This window comes from Salvelinus fontinalis, chromosome 19, assembly GCF_029448725.1.
Source record: "Salvelinus fontinalis isolate EN_2023a chromosome 19, ASM2944872v1, whole genome shotgun sequence".
NCBI lineage: Eukaryota > Metazoa > Chordata > Actinopteri > Salmoniformes > Salmonidae > Salvelinus > Salvelinus fontinalis.
Window position 1 is genome coordinate 8,755,590 of NC_074683.1, and position 20,122 is coordinate 8,775,711.

The 20,122-nt window shown below is 42.1% G+C and overlaps 1 protein-coding gene across 1 annotated transcript in view; it reads left to right on the plus strand.

Annotated features, from left to right (window-relative positions):
• Positions 1-17,240: 17,240 nt before the first annotated feature.
• The window catches only part of LOC129816317 (fidgetin-like), a 43,982-nt gene continuing 41,100 nt past the window's right edge, over positions 17,241-20,122 (plus strand). Inside the window, exons 1-2 of the mRNA XM_055870642.1 lie at positions 17,241-17,406; positions 18,231-18,268. Of these exons, the coding sequence (XP_055726617.1) occupies positions 18,244-18,268 (25 nt within the window). The 5' untranslated portion in view covers positions 17,241-17,406; positions 18,231-18,243. The remainder of the gene's footprint in view (positions 17,407-18,230; positions 18,269-20,122) is intronic.

A 20,122-nucleotide genomic window follows, 5' to 3' on the forward strand; every position in this document is an offset into this window, starting at 1 on the left:
CCGGGGGTATCGTCGGATGGGGCCGCAGTGTCTCCCGACCACTCCTGTCTCAGCCTCCAGTATTTATGCTGCAGTAGTTTATGTGTCTGGGGACTAGGGCCAGTCTGTTATATCTGGAGTGTTTCTCCTTTCTCATCCGGTGTCCTGTGTGAATTTAAGTATGCTCTCTCTAACTCTCTCTCTCTTTCTTTTTTTTCTCTCTCCCTGAGGACCTGAGCCCTAGGGACATGCCTCAGGACTATCTGGCCTGAAGACTCCTTGCTGCCCCCAGTCCACCTGGCTGTGCTGCTGCTCCAGTTTCAACGGTTCTGCCTGCGGCTATGGAATCCTGACCTGTTCACCGGACGTGTTACCTGTCCCAGACCTGCTGTTTTCAACTCTCTAGAGACAGCAGGAGTGGTAGAGATACTCTGAATGATCAGCTATGAAAAGCCAACTGACATTTTCTCCTGAAGTGCTGACCTGTTGCGCCCTCGACATCCACTGTGATTATTATTATTTGCCCCTACTGGTCACCTACAAACATTTGAACATCTTGAACATGTTCTGTTATAATCTCCACCCGGCACAGCCAGAAGAGGACTGGCCACCCCTCATAGCCGGGTTCCTCTCTAGGTTTCTTTCTAGGTTCTGGCCTTTCTAGGGAGTTTTTCCTAGCCACTGTGCTTCTACACCTGGATTGCTTGCTGTTTGGGGTTTTAGGCTGGGTTTCTGTACAGCACTTTGAGATATCAGCTGATGTAAGAAGGGCTTTATAAATACATTTGATTTGATTTATCTCAGCTCACTAGTCACCATAGCAACACCCAACACCAACACACTCCAGCAGGTATATTTCACTGGTCATCCCCAAAGCCAACACTTCCTTTGGCTGCCTTTCCTTCCAGTTCTCTGCTGCCAGTGACTGGAACGAATTTTAAAAAATACTGAAGCTGGAGACTTACATCTTCCTCTCTAACTTTAAGCATCAGCTGTCAGAGCAGCTTACCGATCAATGTACCTGTCTGTACACAGCCAATCTGTAAATAGCACACCCTACTACCTCATCCCCATATTGTTATTTCTCTTGCTCTTTTGCACCCCAGTATCTCTACTTGCACATCATCATCTGCACATCCATCACTCCAGTGTTAATGCTAAATTGTGATTATTTTGCCTCTATGGCCTATTTATTGCCTTACCTCCCTAATCTTCTACATTTGCACACGCTATACATAGATTCTTCTATTGTGTTATTGACTGTACTTTTGTTTATGTGTAACTCTGTGTTGTTGTTTTTGTCGCACTGCTTTGCTTTATCTTGGCCAGGTCGCAGTTGTAAATGAGAACTTGTTCTCAACTGGCCTACCTGGTTAAATAAAGGTGAAATAACATTTTAAAAAATAAAAACAATTGTGGAATTTCTTTCCTTCTTAATGTGTTTGAGCCAATCAGTTGTATTGCGACAAGGTAGGGGTGGTATACAGAAGACAGCCCTATTTTGTAAAAGACCAAGTCCATATTATGGCAGCTCAAATAAGCAAAGCTCAAATAATAACAGCTCAAACAAGCAAAGAGAAATGACAGTCCATCATGACCAGGCGCATGATGAAACTGGCTCTCATGAGGACTGCCACAGGAAAGGAAGACCCAGAAATACCTCTGCTGCAGAAGTTAACTTCATTAGAGTTAACTGCACCTCAGATTGCAGCCCAAATAAATGTTTCACAGAGTTTAGTAACAGACATCAACTGATCAGTGGAGACTGCGTGAATCAGGCATTCATGGTCGAATTGCTGCAAAGAAAGCACTACTCAAGGACACCAATAATAAGAAGAGACTTACTTGGGCCAAGAAACACGAGCAATGGAGATTAGACCGGTGGAAATCTGTCCTTTGGTCTGATAAGTCCGAATTTTAGATTTTTTGTTCCAAACGCTGTGTCTTTGTGAGACGCAGAGTAGATGAACAGATGATCTCTGCATGTGTGGTTCCCACCGTGAAGCATGGAGGAGGAGATGTGAGGGGTACTTTACTCATGACACTGTTTGTGATTTATTTAGAATTCAAGGCACACGTAACTAGCACGGCTACCACAGCATTCTGCATCAATACTCCATTGTTTACATTTAGTAGGACTATAATTTGTTTTTCAACAGGACAATGACCCAGGCCGTGTAAGGGCTATTTAACCAACAAGGAGAGTGATGGAGAGAGTGATGTCATTCCAATCTCCTTTGCATTAGCGTAGCCTCTTCTGTAGCCTGTCAACTATGTGTCTGTCTATCCCTGTTCTCTCCTCTCTGCACAGACCATACAAACGCTTCACACCGCGTGGCCACTGCTACTCTAACCTGGTGGTCCCAGCGCGCACGACCCACGTGGAGTTCCAGGTCTCAGACAGCCTCTGGAACTGCCGATCTGCGGCCAACAAGGCAGAGTTCATCTCAGCCTATGCTTCCCTCCAGTCCCTCGACTTCTTGGCACTGACGGAAACATGGATTACCACTGATAACACTGCTACTCCTACTGCTCTCTCCTCGTCTGCCCACGTGTTCTCGCACACCCCGAGAGCTTCTGGTCAGCGGGGTGGTGGCACTGGGATCCTCATCTCTCCCAAGTGGACATTCTCTCTTTCTCCCCTGACCCATCTGTCTATCGCCTCCTTTGAATTCCATGCTGTCACAGTTACCAGCCCTTTCAAGCTTAACATCCTTATCATTTATCGCCCTCCAGGATCCCTTGGAGAGTTCATCAATGAGCTTGACGCCCTGATAAGTTCCTTTCCTGAGGATGGCTCACCTCTCACAGTTCTGGGTGACTTTAACCTCCCCACGTCTACCTTTGACTCATTCCTCTCTGCCTCCTTCTTTCCACTCCTCTCCTCTTTTGACCTCACCCTCTCACCTTCCCCCCCTACTCACAAGGCAGGCAATACGCTTGACCTCATCTTTACTAGATGCTGTTCTTCCACTAATCTCATTGCAACTCCCCTCCAAGTCTCCGACCACTACCTTGTATCCTTTTCCCTCTCGCTCTCATCCAACACTTCCCACACTGCCCCTACTCGGATGGTATCGCGCCGTCCCAACCTTCGCTCTCTCTCCCCCGCTACTCTCTCCTCTTCCATCCTATCATCTCTTCCCTCTGCTCAAACCTTCTCCAACCTATCTCCTGATTCTGCCTCCTCAACCCTCCTCTCCTCCCTTTCTGCATCCTTTGACTCTCTATGTCCCCTATCCTCCAGGCCGGCTCGGTCCTCCCCTCCTGCTCCGTGGCTCGACGACTCATTGCGAGCTCACAGAACAGGGCTCCGGGCAGCCGAGCGGAAATGGAGGAAAACTCGCCTCCCTGCGGACCTGGCATCCTTTCACTCCCTCCTCTCTACATTCTCCTCTTCTGTCTCTGCTGCTAAAGCCAATTTCTACCACTCTAAATTCCAAGCATCTGCCTCTAACCCTAGGAAGCTCTTTGCCACCTTCTCCTCCCTCCTGAATCCTCCTCCCCCTCCTCCCCCCTCCTCCCTCTCTGCTGATGACTTCGTCAACCATTTTGAAAAGAAGGTCGACGACATCCGATCCTCGTTTGCTAAGTCAAACGACACCGCTGGTTCTGCTCACACTGCCCTACCCTGTGCTTTGACCTCTTTCTCCCCTCTCTCTCCAGATGAAATCTCGCGTCTTGTGACGGCCGGCCGCCCAACAACCTGCCCGCTTGACCCTATCCCCTCCTCTCTTCTCCAGACCATTTCCGGAGACCTTCTCCCTTACCTCACCTCGCTCATCAACTCATCCTTGACCGCTGGCTACGTCCCTTCCGTCTTCAAGAGAGCGAGAGTTGCACCCCTTCTGAAAAAACCTACACTCGATCCCTCCGATGTCAACAACTACAGACCAGTATCCCTTCTTTCTTTTCTCTCCAAAACTCTTGAACGTGCCGTCCTTGGCCAGCTCTCCTGCTATCTCTCTCAGAATTACCTTCTTGATCCAAATCAGTCAGGTTTCAAGACTAGTCATTCAACTGAGACTGCTCTTCTCTGTGTCACGGAGGCGCTCCGCACTGCTAAAGCTAACTCTCTCTCCTCTGCTCTCATCCTTCTAGACCTATCGGCTGCCTTTGATACTGTGAGCCATCAGATCCTCCTCTCCACCCTCTCCGAGCTGGGCATCTCCGGCGCGGCCCACGCTTGGATTGCGTCCTACCTGACAGGTCGCTCCTACCAGGTGGCGTGGCGAGAATCTGTCTCCGCACCACGTGCTCTCACCACTGGTGTCCCCCAGGGCTCTGTTCTAGGCCCTCTCCTATTCTCGCTATACACCAAGTCACTTGGCTCTGTCATATCCTCACATGGTCTCTCCTATCATTGCTATGCAGACGACACACAATTAATCTTCTCCTTTCCCCCCTCTGATAACCAGGTGGTGAATCGCATCTCTGCATGTCTGGCAGACATATCAGTGTGGATGACGGATCACCACCTCAAGCTGAACCTCGGCAAGACGGAGCTGCTCTTCCTCCCGGGGAAGGACTGCCCGTTCCATGATCTCGCCATCACGGTTGACAACTCCATTGTGTCCTCCTCCCAGAGTGCTAAGAACCTTGGCGTGATCCTGGACAACACCCTGTCGTTCTCAACTAACATCAAGGCGGTGACCCGTTCCTGTAGGTTCATGCTCTACAACATTCGCAGAGTACGACCCTGCCTCACGCAGGAAGCGGCGCAGGTCCTAATCCAGGCACTTGTCATCTCCCGTCTGGATTACTGCAACTCGCTGTTGGCTGGGCTCCCTGCCTGTGCCATTAAACCCCTACAACTCATCCAGAACGCCGCAGCCCGTCTGGTGTTCAACTTTCCCAAGTTCTCTCACGTCACCCCGCTCCTCCGCTCTCTCCACTGGCTTCCAGTTGAAGCTCGCATCCGCTACAAGACCATGGTGCTTGCCTACGGAGCTGTGAGGGGAACGGCACCTCCGTACCTTCAGGCTCTGATCAGCCCCTACACCCAAACAAGGGCACTGCGTTCATCCACCTCTGGCCTGCTCGCCTCCCTACCTCTGAGGAAGTACAGTTCCCGCTCAGCCCAGTCAAAACTGTTCGCTGCTCTGGCACCCCAATGGTGGAACAAACTCCCTTACGACGCCAGGTCAGCGGAGTCAATCACCACCTTTCGGAGACACCTGAAACCCCACCTCTTTAAGGAATACCTAGGATAGGATAAAGTAATCCTTTCTAACCCCCCCCCCCCCCCTTAAAAGAGTTAGATGCACTATTGTAAAGTGGTTGTTCCACTGGATATCATAAGGTGAATGCACCAATTTGTGAGTCGCTCTGGATAAGAGCGTCTGCTAAATGACTTAAATGTAATGTAATGTAATGTAATGATGGAGTACTGCGTCAGATAACATGGCCTCCACAATCACCCGACCTCAACCCAATTGAGATGGTTTGGGATGAGTTGGACCGCAGAGTGAAGGAAAAGCATCCAACAAGTGCTCAGCATATGTGGGAACTCCTGTTGGAAAAGCATTCCTCATGAAGATGGTTGAGAGAATGCCAACAGTGTGCAAAGCTGTCATCAAGGTGGAGAATCTAAAATCTAAAATATATTTTGATTTATTTAACAGTTTTTTGGTTACTACATGATTCCATGTGTGCTATTTCAAAGTTTTGATGTCTTCACTATTATTCTACAATGAAAATAGTAAAAATAAGAACAACCTTTGAATGAGTAGGTGTGTCCAAACTTTTGACTGGTACTGTGTATATGTACACACATAAAAACACAACAACACAGTCAATAACATACAAATCTCTTTCAGAATTTCTTAAAACAATAACATTTCTGATAATGGATATATAGTGTTTTAGAATGAAACTCTTCAAGTGTCTATTCTCATTCATAACTAATGGATATGTTGTCTCCTATCCTCTACTTTGTTAAAATTGATTTGATGGTCATATGCCATTTCACAATAACTATTTGCTAGTTCGTTTTGGTCTTTTCTTCAAGTCATTGGCATCTTCAGTAAGCAAAAAAAAACACTAAATGGGCTACTTCATTGTTTGAGCAACTACTGCTACATAATTAGCAGTAACCTATGATTACATAGACAAAGGTTTTGTGATATCATTTTCATCAGCAACAGGAATTAGAGGACTTGTTTGACTTGTCTGCGTTGATAATACGTCAGTCAGCTTGACTCTATGGACCAACATTTTTGTGTCTGGCCAGTGCAGAGGCGCGGCAGGAGGGTGGTGGCGGGGGGTCGGAGAAGGAGGAGGGCGTGGGGAAAGGGGGTTGATTCCTGCTCTGTGCTCTCCTCCTCATGCACAGGCACTCCAGAGATAATAATGGAAGCTGCAGCTATCGTGGCTGTATTGATTGCTCAGACCTGCAGATTATTGCTGTGAAGAGTGACCAACAGCAACAACAAAGTCTGACTCTACCCAGAAAAGCAACATGTTTAATTGTTTGTGGTGTTCTCCAGTCCCTACAACTGGAGGCCCTGAGGGATAGGGGACAGTTCAGGCCCTGACCTTTTCCTTTCCACAGCCAGCCTCATGCACAGATAGACCAGGAAACATATCAATGATCCTCACTTCAACATTCCTCCAATTACCAGCTACAAACAAAGACGGAGTTAGCTAGCCCTCATGAGTTGAAATAGTGCTGGAGTTGTATTGCTCAGCATCTGGATTTAATTACGTTACATATCAGATATGATGTAAAGCATTTTTGAAGTGTGATTGGGAAACATTCCAAACTGATAATTAAACGTTTGAATTGTATAATATAAGGTAAATTGAAGGTAAATATTCAGAAGTCAACATGTAAACATAGATTGATTAGTAGGTCTACTTGCTAGTTTGTAGAGGGTTTAATTGAATAAAGGCGAAATCTGCACTGCTGTTCTGGAGGTGCAGAGAGAAATACAATGAAAACAATACAAGCTCTCTGCTGGTGTCCACAGACACTTAATCTGCATTCATCTCTGTGTTTCCCAATCATAATGAATATTAATGGCTGTTTGTCTGCTCCATAATAATCTCATAATTACCCTACAAAGTAAATGTAGACACGCTAGAACAACCATTTATCATCACTACAGCATCTCAAAGCAGCAATGCTATCATCTTTTGCTAAGACGAGGCCATCATTGGGTTTCCAAATCATTCCAGTCTTGCAGGAATAGTACCGAGAGACAAAAATAAAAGACATTTGACGTGTGAATACATTTGTCGTTGGGTTGGTCATAGTAGTGAATGAGTATCATCCTACTACACAGTCTTCATGTAGAGCATGGCTTTTCATCCTAATTTTTATGTGGGTTTCTGTTGAGGTGTTTTTTATTGTATATTTATAGGGGTGCTGGTGTTAGTGTGGAACTAAATGATTCATGTACACAGCCTCCATTCCATTGTTCAATCATTCAACCCTCCCATATAAACATTCTTCAACCGTCCAACGAACAAATGCATTTTGGCAAATAGAACAGAATGAAATTGAGCGTTGTGTGTGCTTAATAGCACTTCTTTAGTTCCCATCAAAAGTCTCTCCCATGGGTCTTTACCACACGGCCGAGGAGTCCAGCTCAATCCACACAGATATTATCTGCGAATGTCTGAACTCTATTTGGGAATTGGTAAAGCGTACAGAGAAATAGACTCGGGATAGAATACCCTGGCAAATTCCATTTCACATCTGAAGTGGTCTGCTTGTGAAAGATCATTTGGTTTGGAGTGAGTAAACAGAGAGGACTCCATCGCTCACAATGAGTTATGTGTGAAAGCTGGGGATTAGGGCTTGATCAGGAAGTCCTGGAGATTGTTTGGAGAAGCGATGCCGCTTCGCAAAATGAGACTCCAACTCCAGTGTTTCACAAGAAGCCTTCTTTCTCCTCTGATTATTGTCACACTTTGATACAGTGTGTAGTTTTTGTGGATTTGCTTTCCATTACGTGATCATCATGTATTGCCAATGATCTAACCATCTGGCTTAGCATCACATCCTTCATTTGTGGCTTGAGGAAGATTTTTTTTCTTTAGCGTCTATAGTCCTAAATACTAGGAATTCATTAATAGGAATGACTGCTTTCTGTTTCTGCTTTCTGAGGCAATATTTTTTACTTGTATGTAGAAATAATACAATTTATATTCATTTTAGTTAACATAATTATTGACACAATCAATTCCTTGCGTCCATCAATGTCTTATACTGTATACGTACAGTATTCCCTTTATATATGTAATTTCTCCTCGATAAAAGTACATAATTACTGATATAGATAAAACATACATGAATATCTTAAGTTACTTTAATCATTTGAATGCAGAAGAAGTAGAAAAACCACATGGACTCATCATGGTGGGCTTCTTTTTATTATGGACAGAGCTGCTTGAATGTGATGGGCAAAGTGTGGCTCTGTCACAATGGAGCTACTAAAACTGATGAAAGGCACAGACATTAATTGAATGACCTTGGCATCACAGGTTTTATTGAGGAGATCCACTTCAACGTCAAAGGCATACAGCGGGAGACATTTTTATTTTAGGGGCCATTTCATCTCCATCTTTGACCATGTCTCTGAACACTGACAACTGTTGCCCTAAATAACATTACACCGTTTACTTTGGTGACCTTCTTCACAGTCCTGCTCCTATGGAGTTTGAAATAAATTACGACACACTGAGCAGGTAACAGTCAACAAAGAACTGGTTGGTAAGCCTTTTAGGGCAGGTGAGTGATGTCCTTCCACTGAGAAAATCACAGACTACAGGGAGTATTTCAAGATGTATCTTTAGATGTCATAAGATGTTTTAAAACTGTCTATGTCTCAAAGTCTCTTAAGATGTCTCAACTTTATGTCTCAATATGTTTCGAGACATCTTAAGACCGAGTGTGTACTGTATATTGCAGTTTTTGTTGGTCTGTAATGTAAACAAAAAAACACATCACAATATACTGCAGTAGCTAACAAGATGGAGATCACAGAGGTTATTTGAAAAGAGTGCGTTTCGCAAACGGCTAGTTTGCGTCAACTACTTTTACTACCACTGCAAAGGTTTTGCCTGCAAACTTTGGTTTTGAATCGCGACGTTCGGGCATGTCTGCCTTGTGATTTGTTGGGAGAGTCCCAGGAAATATTAGTATTTTCCTTATTGACGTAGGCAATAACGTAGTTCCTCAAAAGAGCCCATTGAAGCCAGATCCTAGTCACTGTGTTGCCCGGAGTTGGGTTTTCAAGACTATGATCAATGTAGAGGTCTAGGGGCTTATGTCTACTTTTCAAGACACATTTACAAATAATGTACTTATGAGTAGTATCCTGCGCTGCCGCTCAGAATAGCTGGAAAGTGACAGCTACCATCTGTCATGAACTTCAGACCTTGTTTGTTGTTTGTGAAACTTGTTTGTTATTACAGTGAATATAATGTCCCTATTCTCACTTTGAAACATCTGACCAACAACGTATCCCAATGGAGGGTTATCAACACAGTTGTTGAACGTGGTCAAAATGTGTAGGAAAATGACTGAAATACCGAGTTTGAGAGGATATGGGGAAGGAGATGGGCTAATTCCCCACCCTGCTTTTTAATAATGTTTTAGTGGTGGTGGTGGATACCTGAACTACTGAGAGTAGGGCTTAGTCTACACAGTGACAGATCCGTCAAAGCAGTGGAGGCTGTCTCACCTGATGGGGAGTCAGGCATGGGGTTCTGCCTGGCGCAGAGAGATGGGGCCCAGACTGCACTGTCCACTGGCACCCAGCCAAACTGGCCTACCTACTATTGTCCTTCACTCCTCAGGCTCATGCTGAAGCCTGCTATTCAATTAGGATTCCATAACTTTCTGTTTCAGGCTTCAAGTGATACAGTACACCATCACTGAATTTGAAGTTCAAAGAAGATGTTACATGGAAATGACATGAATTGATATGTAAAAAATTGCTAAACAATATCAACGAATATTGATAGATTGACTTCAAATAAGTAAATGTCAATAGTGACAACAGCATCTTTTTTTTTTTTAAATGTCATTGTCACAATTTCTCAGACACCATATGACACACTGTATTGTGTCCAGGACAACTCTGTCTGACAATGTTGTCGTCTTTGAATCGTCTGGGGTATCTGTCAGATATGCAATAGTATTATTACTGTTTAATTCACAAGAGCGACTGTGTCAGGGTTCTCAAAACCAAACAGATGGAGCTAGTCTGGAACAGAAGGTATGTAAATCTTGGATCACACCATTGGAATTGTCATTCAATTATTTCTCCAAGTGGCCATCTTTGAGAAGTCTTCATGAGTGCTGTTTACTGTGTGTGTGTTGGCAACTTTTTATGTTGAACCTGACACATACTGCTTGTGAAATTCACTTAAGGAACGACTGATTAGATCGATTTTGAGATTGCCAGAATGGTTGATACTGTACCTATTTATTGTTTTAATGTTTTTTTTACAATAATCTGGATACAAACATATTTATTTGCAATAATACCACAGCCACTACCCACTGGGGAGCCAGGTCCACCCACTGGGGAGCCAGTCCCAGCAAATCAGAATGAGTTTTTCTCCACAAAAGAGCGTTATTACAGACAGAAATACTCCTCAGTTTCATCAGCTCTCTGGGTGGCTCGTCTCAGATGATCCCGCAGGTGAAGAAGCCGGATGTGGAGGTCCTGGGCTGGCGTGGTTACACGTGACCTGCGGTTGTGAGGCCGGTTGGACGTACTGACAAATTCTCTAAAACGATGTTGGAGGCGGCTTATGGTAGAGAAGTTAACATTAATGTATCTGGCAACAGCTCTGTTGGACATTCCTGCAGTAAGCATCCCATTTGCGCGCTCCCTCAAAACTTGAGATATCTGTGGCATTGTGTTGTGTGACAAAACTGCACATTTTAGAGTGGCCTTTTATTGTCCCCAGCACAAGGTGCACCGGTGTAATGATCATACGGTTTAAACAGCTTCTTGATATGCCACACCTGATAGGTGGATCTTGGCAAAGGAGAAATGCTCACTAACAGGGTTGTAAACACATTTCTGCACCAAATTGGAGAGAAATAAGCTTTTTGTGCAATCTTTTATTCAGCTCGTGAAACATGGTACCAACACTTTACATGTTGCGTTTATATTTTTGTTCAGTACATATATATACTGATACTCAGAATGCTGAAGAGCATTCCGCGACAGTGTATGTTTAATAATCTGTCAGAAGCTTTAGAGCCCCAGTTGAACATTTTGCTCCTCAGAGCTTAGATATTTATTTCATTGAGTCCATCCAACTGAAGAGCTATTGAATCTAGTCTAAACCATTGGGGATTTTGTCCAGCCAAGCAATATTCCCCTCCACCTTGCCACAGTTACCCCTTCAGTAGAACCATGATTACTGTACTCTGCTGGAGTGGGCAGAAAATAGCAGAATGTCTAAGAGTTTGAACTTGTGGTATATAGACAAATTCTATAGTATCTGCATTTCACACAGAACCATGCTGTTCTTCGTAGATCTCCCCAGTGCTTTTTAAACCCAACCACTTATGTCTATAAGTGAACGCATTACCAGAACTATTGTGTTGTTCAGATTCATTCATAGTTGGTCATTTGGATAAACACTACTCAGGTAAAACATTAAAGCAGTGATGTGGGAGAGGAGATGACGTGATTTAGTTCAAGTGTGTATTTGATTGAGGACCTGATGGCTGCATTGCGGTAAAGAGAGAGCACACTTCAATTTCAACCACAAACACTATACTCACATCACAGTTAACCTCAAAATATCCTTACTACAAATTTCAGCTGTCATTTTCATTGCATATTGGAATTGGAATATTGGAATTTTAAACAGACGTTAATGTCAGCTGCAGTTGTATGAGAATTAACACAACGCTGAGAAGTGACAACTGCTTATCTCCATGGAGATGGGGTACAGATTCACTGTGTAAAGTGACTGCAGGTTCAATGCAGATAAGATGTCATTATTGTTTTATTTCTACTAATGACGGTCATTATGCATGGACACTGATTGAATTCCATTTGTTACCTGCGCTTGAGCCTGAGTGGAATAATTACCATTTAAGTATCTCCATTAAAATTCATACACAAATGTTCATGACCAAACCTCCTGTTAGAAACAACTCAAATATTATTTGAATCTGAATTGGATTATTACCCCAGCCCTGTTTTAAATACCTGATTAACGAATAACGTCTAACTGTTTGAAATGTGTTGTCAATGTGTTGCTTTTTTGCTATGTGTCCTTTCTCAGAAGATGCACAAACGACAACAGGAAGCCACTTTTAGCTACCAGCGACTTTCTCAGCATTCTCACCTAATATTTAATTTAAATGGATCTGCTGGTGAATGTAATCAATATCTAGCTCCCAGTCTAAATGTCATTTTCAACCTCTTGTGCCACATTCCAAATAAACATAGCTTTTTCATTGTAACGAGCGTTTGACAGGAATGTTCATATAGTACAGTGCATTTTCTTCTTCTTCAGTTCAAATGACAGCCCCGTGATACATGTATGATTTGTTTAAAATGTAATGCAGTGTAGAGATAACACTGTTGGCTAATTCTAAAGCAAACCCCATATAATTCAGGTGTTCCAATAGTTCTGTACAACACATACGTACATTAAACAATGCCCTTTGACAATGATTGCTGTGTATTTGTGAATTGAATGTGGTTATGTTCCATTATGATAACAACCATAGCCAGCTTATACACTGTCCATTTAACGCTGCTGATACTGGAAGACTGGTCAATTCAACAAGACAACGTTACACAGGGAGAACAGCTGAAATTGCTATTTTAAACATCTTGGAGTCATTGAGCTATAATAATGTGTTTGTTTATCCCTGGGTGCATGCATTCAGCCACAACAGGAACATGTCACTTCTCGTTTCCTGTTTTATTGGCATTCACCCTGCACACAATTACTCAAGTGGAATTAAGCGTGTTTGTGTAGCAGTAAATAAGGCATGCACTTCCCTAATACAGCCATCCTGCTACTGTATCGCATTCACAGCTGGGACTGAACATTGAGGCTGCAGAGGCAAATAGGGTGGGGATCTAGTGAGACCCAATCAATCACTGACAGATTACTGGTAAAGCCACTTCCAGACCCATTAAAGAGGGACCAATGCAGAATTGCAACTGAACAACTTATAGTTTTAAGCCAACAGTGGACTTCCTGGTTATTTATCAAAGTCACTGCTGGTGAGCAGCACAGCTCGCTGCGCGATTGTAGTTCACAGCAGATAGAGCCGAGTGGCAGCACAGCATTGAAAGCAGTGTTTATGCCCTCAGCTCTGGCGCTGTCAGCCTTGTGGAATTTACTGTAAATCACATTTTTATTGCAACATTTAGTAGCTTATTCTCTGTGGGCTTCATTCACGTCAAGCTTGTCCCCATTAGGATTTTAGCCCCAGTCCATAAAGGGACTTGGCTACACATCATCAAATAATGTGAGAAACCAAACCTTTCGTTGAGTTTTTTGTGTCCCTTTCTGTTCTTTTCTACCTGGACTCATCAGCCGTCATGGATTTTCATTGTGTAGGTTGCTATAGACTTATTCTTTACCAAGCCACTTCCTCCCGCCCAAACCCCCTTACAGTATATCAATCCCCCAGAGGACAACTTTACTTTTATTTCTATTCATGGACCTTGGTGATTTGCACTAGCTTTATTTGTTAAGATGCATCTGTGGACTGCATTTTGAAATAACACAGTACAGCGCTTACTCTAAGTATAAGAGGTGCAGACTGGTAGTCAGAGTGATAGAAACAACATTACCCCTCCCCCCCAAAAAAATCTCAAATGTAGCTAAACGTTTCATTTTAGGCAGCATATTTTGTCTACAGTCTAGACTATAAAATGATAACTACTCCATGTGTGTTTTGCTAGATTCATGCGAAAAGATGTTCTCATCTCTATTACTAGATTGATGTTACGTTGTAGATCTCCTGCATGTCAAAATAAATGTGAACAGCCTAAATACAATGAACATAGAACGAGACGTTTATCTGATTCCACAAAGCAGTGAGCCAGAGACTGAAACATGTCCTATTTGCGTAAAGCATTTCGAATGACACAATCGCCTCCTTTGATAGCATCAGTTGGTTAGGCTTTCTCCAAAGCTAGTGTTTCACGGCACACTTAATTTCCCACCAGCAGCCGCTGTTGAAGTGATCAGACGTGACACAAGAGTCTGTAGGCAGAACGTTAAAAAACAGCTAGTTATACATGCCTTTGTAAATCCCTAACCTTGTTCCTGAGGAGATTTTCACTTTGGGCGACACGTGAGCAAACATTCTAGCCACACTCATTGCATCAAAGAGTTACTGCTTGTTACAGGTGAAGTGGGCCCAGATCGTAACCTCAGATTAATGTAAAATGTACTCTGATTATCATAATGTAGTGGTTTAGTTACCTGTAAGTGCATACTATTTTTCAATTCTGTCAAATCTAACCTGTTCTCTATATTTTGTAAGAGACCATGTGTGAACTATTTAAATAAAAATCATGTTGCAATTACATATTTTGCTGATCATGTTACAGGTGTTCATTAACTCAATGTGTTGTAGTTTAACATACAACGATGTCTGAATTGTAACAGCATTACTCCTGTAACAGCATTACACTGTATTCTAAATAGGGGGGGGGGGGGGGGGGGGGGGGGGGGCGTGCTTAAACCACGGTAACATCAATCCATGGCATGTTATAGTAACATATTGAAATAAAGTTACAATACCATATTTAGTGGGTTTTGCGCATTGGATTTAGTGAGAATAAAGTTACAATACCATATTTACTGGGTTTTGCGCATTGGATTTAGTGAGAATAAAGTTACAATACCATATTTACTGGGTTTTGCGCATTGGATTTAGTGAGAAATAATGCATTTTCTTTACGTGAATGAATGATCTCTGAGGGTAATGAATGTTAATTTGGTCAATCCGAATGAACGATTAACAGTAACAGTCATGCACGTGAGCAAAGGTGGAAAGTGAAAAAAAGATGCAAAATCCTGATCAATGTTCCTTTTTGTCTCATAACTTGATCACTGACTGTAGGAGCTTTCAGGTGGGTGATATGATAGACATGAAACTGCAGCCCTGATATGTGGGGGAGTCTAGATGATGTGCGTATTGACGTGCTGTAGCAAGAGTTCAGGGAGGCAGCTGAGCAAAATCATCTAGAATGTCCTGCCTGCTGACACAAGGACAAAAGGCACAGACAGAACATTTTCGTATGAGGGAGGAGACAATGAACGTGGCTACACCTGGAAATGCACTGAGTTTGTTTTCTCCCTGACCTCTAGAGCACACTGAGGCTATGTCCCAAATGGTACCCTATTTCCTATATCGTGCACTACTTTTGACCAGAGCCCTATGGACCCTGCTCAAAAGTCATGCACTATGTAGCCTAGTGATAGGATGCCATTTGGGCCGCACACAAATCTTTTAAGGCTGTTCTTAGGGACAGACAGAGAGAGTCTGGTAGCTATAGTATGAACTGGGCATTGTCACACTCAGCTACTAGCACTGATGAGCAGCAGCGTTTCCTCACCTAATTCCAGGGCTGGAAACATCTCAAGCAGGAGATTAAATACCATCTACTGTTCTGCCTGTACTTTCGGTCTCCTCCTTCGATTTCACCTTGTCTGATCTAAATTGAAGAATGAAGCAATGAGCCTTTTCTTTATCAATATATTACATATTTATCTTGCTCATCATTTTCTTTCACATAAACAATGCCATATTACCTTGCATAATCCTTAAGAGATGGAATAAGGAGGGAATGATTGGAAAAATGATGAGCAACACAAAACAATCGAGGTATGGCTATTCTTTCCCACAGGCTGCTAGCTATAGGTATCCGCTGTGCACCGCTGAATCAGTGCAGTAATTATTACCTTGGAGTGTATGAGCTGGAGCTGGCATTGGTCAGAGCTGCACAGTGAGTCTTGTCTACCTATGGGTAGGAGTTATCTGAAGAGCTCAGGATCTGCTGGAAATGGCATGGGGATCTGTGGGGAGTGCTCAAGGCTGAATCAATGCATCACTCCAAGGCCCTTGCAAATGAATTTCAGAGGGCATTGTGGGACTAACGGTGCCAGGATCTAGATCATGTGTCTAACTGGGGTTCCTCCTAGCCTGCCATCCCAATGGGCTCGAGAGATAACTTTCTCCCTTCAAGAAGCTGAGAAATTATAAAAGAGAGATGGAATGGGGCATTTAGTTATCAATTTTATATAATGTAATATAACGTATCATGTATTAATACATTTCTAAAGCAAGACAAGAGGGTATATATGTTCCCAAAAAATATATTTGTCTATTTTAATAATGTAGTAATAAGTAAGTGATGTTGTACACTAAGAATCTTCTACACAAAGTATTGAATGATAATAATGATTGTGTAATAATTGTTTCCTTACAGTCACCAGTGCATTTGACTAGGTCTATTGAATTATCTATTTATAGCCTAATTATTAGCTTTGGTTTTATATTTAATTAACTAATCAATATATTCGTTCTTGATACTGAAGCTATACACTAAGTGTACAAAACATTAGGAACACCTGCTATTTCCATGACATAGACTGACCAGGTGAATCTAGGTGAAAGCTATGATCCCTTATTGATGGCACTTGCTGAATCCACTTCAATCGGTGTTGTTGAAGGGGAGGAGACAGGGTAAAGAAATATTTTTAAACCTTGAAACAATTGCGACATGGATTGTGTATGTGCCATTCAGAGGGTGAATCCGCAAGACAAAAGATTGAAGTGCCTTTGAATGGGGTATGATAGTAGATGCCAGGCACACCAGCTTGCGTGTGTCAAGAACTGCAACACTGCTGGGTTTTTCACGCCCATCAGTTTCCCGTGTCTGTCAAGAATGGTCCACCACCCAAAGGATATCCAGCCAACTTGACTGTGGGAAGCAATGGATTCAACATGGGCCAGCATCCCTGTGGAACGCTTTCGACGCCTTGTAGTCCATGCCCACACGAATTGAGGCTGTTCTGAGGGCAAAAGGGTGCAATTCAATATTAGGAATATTTTGTACACTCAGTGTATATTCCATGTGAAATATAGACTACAGTGCATAATAAAAAGCAACGCAATTATCCAATGTAAACGCAACCTATAAATTGTCACGTCTATGGAAGGAAGCGCTTTGAATTGGCCTCGTCCGACAGAATACATGCGCAGTGCGCCGCATGCTGCCTTCAGTAGAGCAGCTGTCCAGGGTTTGGAATTCCAATATGGCAGAGGCTTTGGTCAGTCTTTCTCTCACTAACTTGGAATGGTTTCAAATCGCAAGCAGTCGCGTTTAACCCGAGCACCCATTCATCAAGCATATCCACTGGATCGATGTTACTATAATCTCTGAAGCTACCCTGTCATATATACAGGTAAGAGTTAAAGTGTCTCTATCTTAGATATGAACAATTAAAAAGAAGCGAGGCTGCAATACGCAAGAGTAAGCGCTTTTTGTGGTATACCACTTGAAACGTTCTCACGCATCACGCATTATGCAGCGTAGTACCTATCCAACTATCGTCTATTAAAAATGTATATATAGGCAATGTCAAATGCCAAAGTAGACTATAGCTACTGCAAGGATTTGAAGTTTATGGCACGGCTGAGAATCAATCAGGCGCTCGAGGCAATTAATGATTAAATAATCAATCATTTTAATGAGAAAGTGATGAGGGCTATACAAATTGTTGCAAAGTAACTTTCAAGTGAAAACATTATGATATTCTGAAGATACACTTGCTGCGATAACTGGTGGCAGGTGGCTAATAAATACGTTGTCATTGCGCTCTTCGTGGTGACAATTGGCTGTATGTAGTATAACAGTATTTTAAAAGTAATGGGACAACATCATTCATGCTGCTTTAGCCGCTTCCCTAATGGGGTTGCAAGAAAATGTGTTTTTAAATCATCGTAGGGAGCGTCAGCAAGGAACAAGGAGTACTGATCTAGGCTTAACATTCATGGTCATGTGTTTTGGCTCTCTCTTCACATGTTATCCAATAGCTTTTGTTGTTTTTTCTTTCTTCTTAGTTATATGCATGTCGGTTCAAATGAATACCTGACGAAAGGACCCACGTTTCAAGGCAGTGAAATTCGATAGCTTAAAGGAAAAGTGCCTGTAATGAGAAGCAACATTTGGAATTCCTCCTCGTGAAAATTCCGTTTCTGCTGTTTTTTCCTTTCCCCTTGTTTTTAGGCGTAAAGAAGACATGATCACTAGCACCAGTATTTATGGTATGTTGGACTATTTCACTTATTGATTGATTACATGATAACTGGGAGAATTTTCCCGGTGCGTTTATGTTGTGTATGCATGGCTCATCTTAATGTTGAAAAGTTCAACAGTGACGTTGCAATTGCAGCAATAGTTTGTTTTAGAAATACCAATAATAGGTTAGAAAATATCAATAGTTTGTTAAATGCACATAGCTGGTTGTGAATAGCATGTTTACCATGTGGAGGCATTTTATTTAGGAAATGCTGTACTGTGCTAATCTAGTGAGGTATATTGGTTCAAAACTAAAAGTGAACTACTACTAATAATGACAATAATAATAACAATAGTTACAGTATAGCATAATACTGCCACTAGCCTAAAAATGGTAATGATGATACTTAGGCTATTATCAGTTTTACATTGTGAAGAACAAGTTAGTGCGTAACTTCTGTATTTTGCATTAACATTTAGTTTCACACACTATACATCTTATTTATTTTTGCATGTGTCTGAAATGTATGTATTGTCATATTTTATGCGTCAATTTATCTTTACCAGACGGGAGCTGTTTCCCCTATCCGCATTTACAAAATTATTAGTGGTGGTTTCAGATTAACATAATGTAAAAGTAGTATTTGGGAGTGGGAGACCAGCTCTCATGTCATTGGGGAAGTGATTGCTATATGAGAGATTTCTTCCATGTGTTGTTACACGCTCCAATGTATTTTCTCTCTACTGTTTTGCCTGTCTCTGATGTTCAGAAATTCAACCAATATATTAGACCATTGGCATTAGCTCCAAATTGCACTGTCATGGATCCAGTCGAGTCCAGGGGCATTTACGACTTCATATAGACTTTTCTTATGATCATGAAAGTGTATGGGGCATTAACTCTGTTTGTGTAGTGAAATGAATGGGTAAGTGGCCCATCATGTGTTGATTTATGTATGTTTTATTAATCAGATATTACTTTGTATATGCCATTTCTGATATGGAGTTAATACATTGAAGTAATTTGATACCAGTAAATAACATGCCACATTAATGGGTTCAGTCTGCTTTTGCAGACAGCAAAAGATTAGAGCTGGAACAACCTTTTTTGTGAAGATTCAGTAAAGCTGTAGGCAACTGTGTGAGTTAATCAGTAAGGACAATGATCATCAGCACAACTCCCACATCCTGAAGGGCTGTTTAAGACCCCTCATATCTGTCTTGTGTTGTGCTGTCTTTCTACTTTCACTTCTCAACATTATGGGAAACTTTGCTCATTCTTTATTTTATTATCAGAAAATTCACATTCAACATTTTCACATTATTTGTCTACATCAGAATTGGTTACGCTCATTCTATAGCCTACAGGGGCACATATTATGACCCGCTGCAGTCCACAGCCCACCCTGCAAGTGTTAGCAGTTGTTCAGGGTGATAAATAGATTTACTCCAGATTTGTACTTAACATTATAATACTGACACATAAGAAATTCAGTTTCAGAACTTCCCCACTGGGCACAGATGTCAGTTCAACGTCTAGTTTTGATTTACATTTGGTTGAGATTTCAACTAACGTGAATTCAACATGAAATCAACAAAAAATGTCACCTTGTCATCGGATTTAGGTTAAAAGTTGGGTGAAAAAAATACAAAATGGCCTTAAGTTGATTCAACGTCATCGCATAGATTTTCTTTGGTTGAAATGACATGGAAACAACGTTGATTCAACCAGTGTTTACCCATTGGGTCTTGTTAAGCTGTATGAAGTTTTGATACTTAAATTGAACACTTATTTTCTCAATACAAAAAATCAAACATATTTTTGTTCACACTTCTCATTTGAATTCATATGCGAGGGAATTAATAATTAACAGACAGCT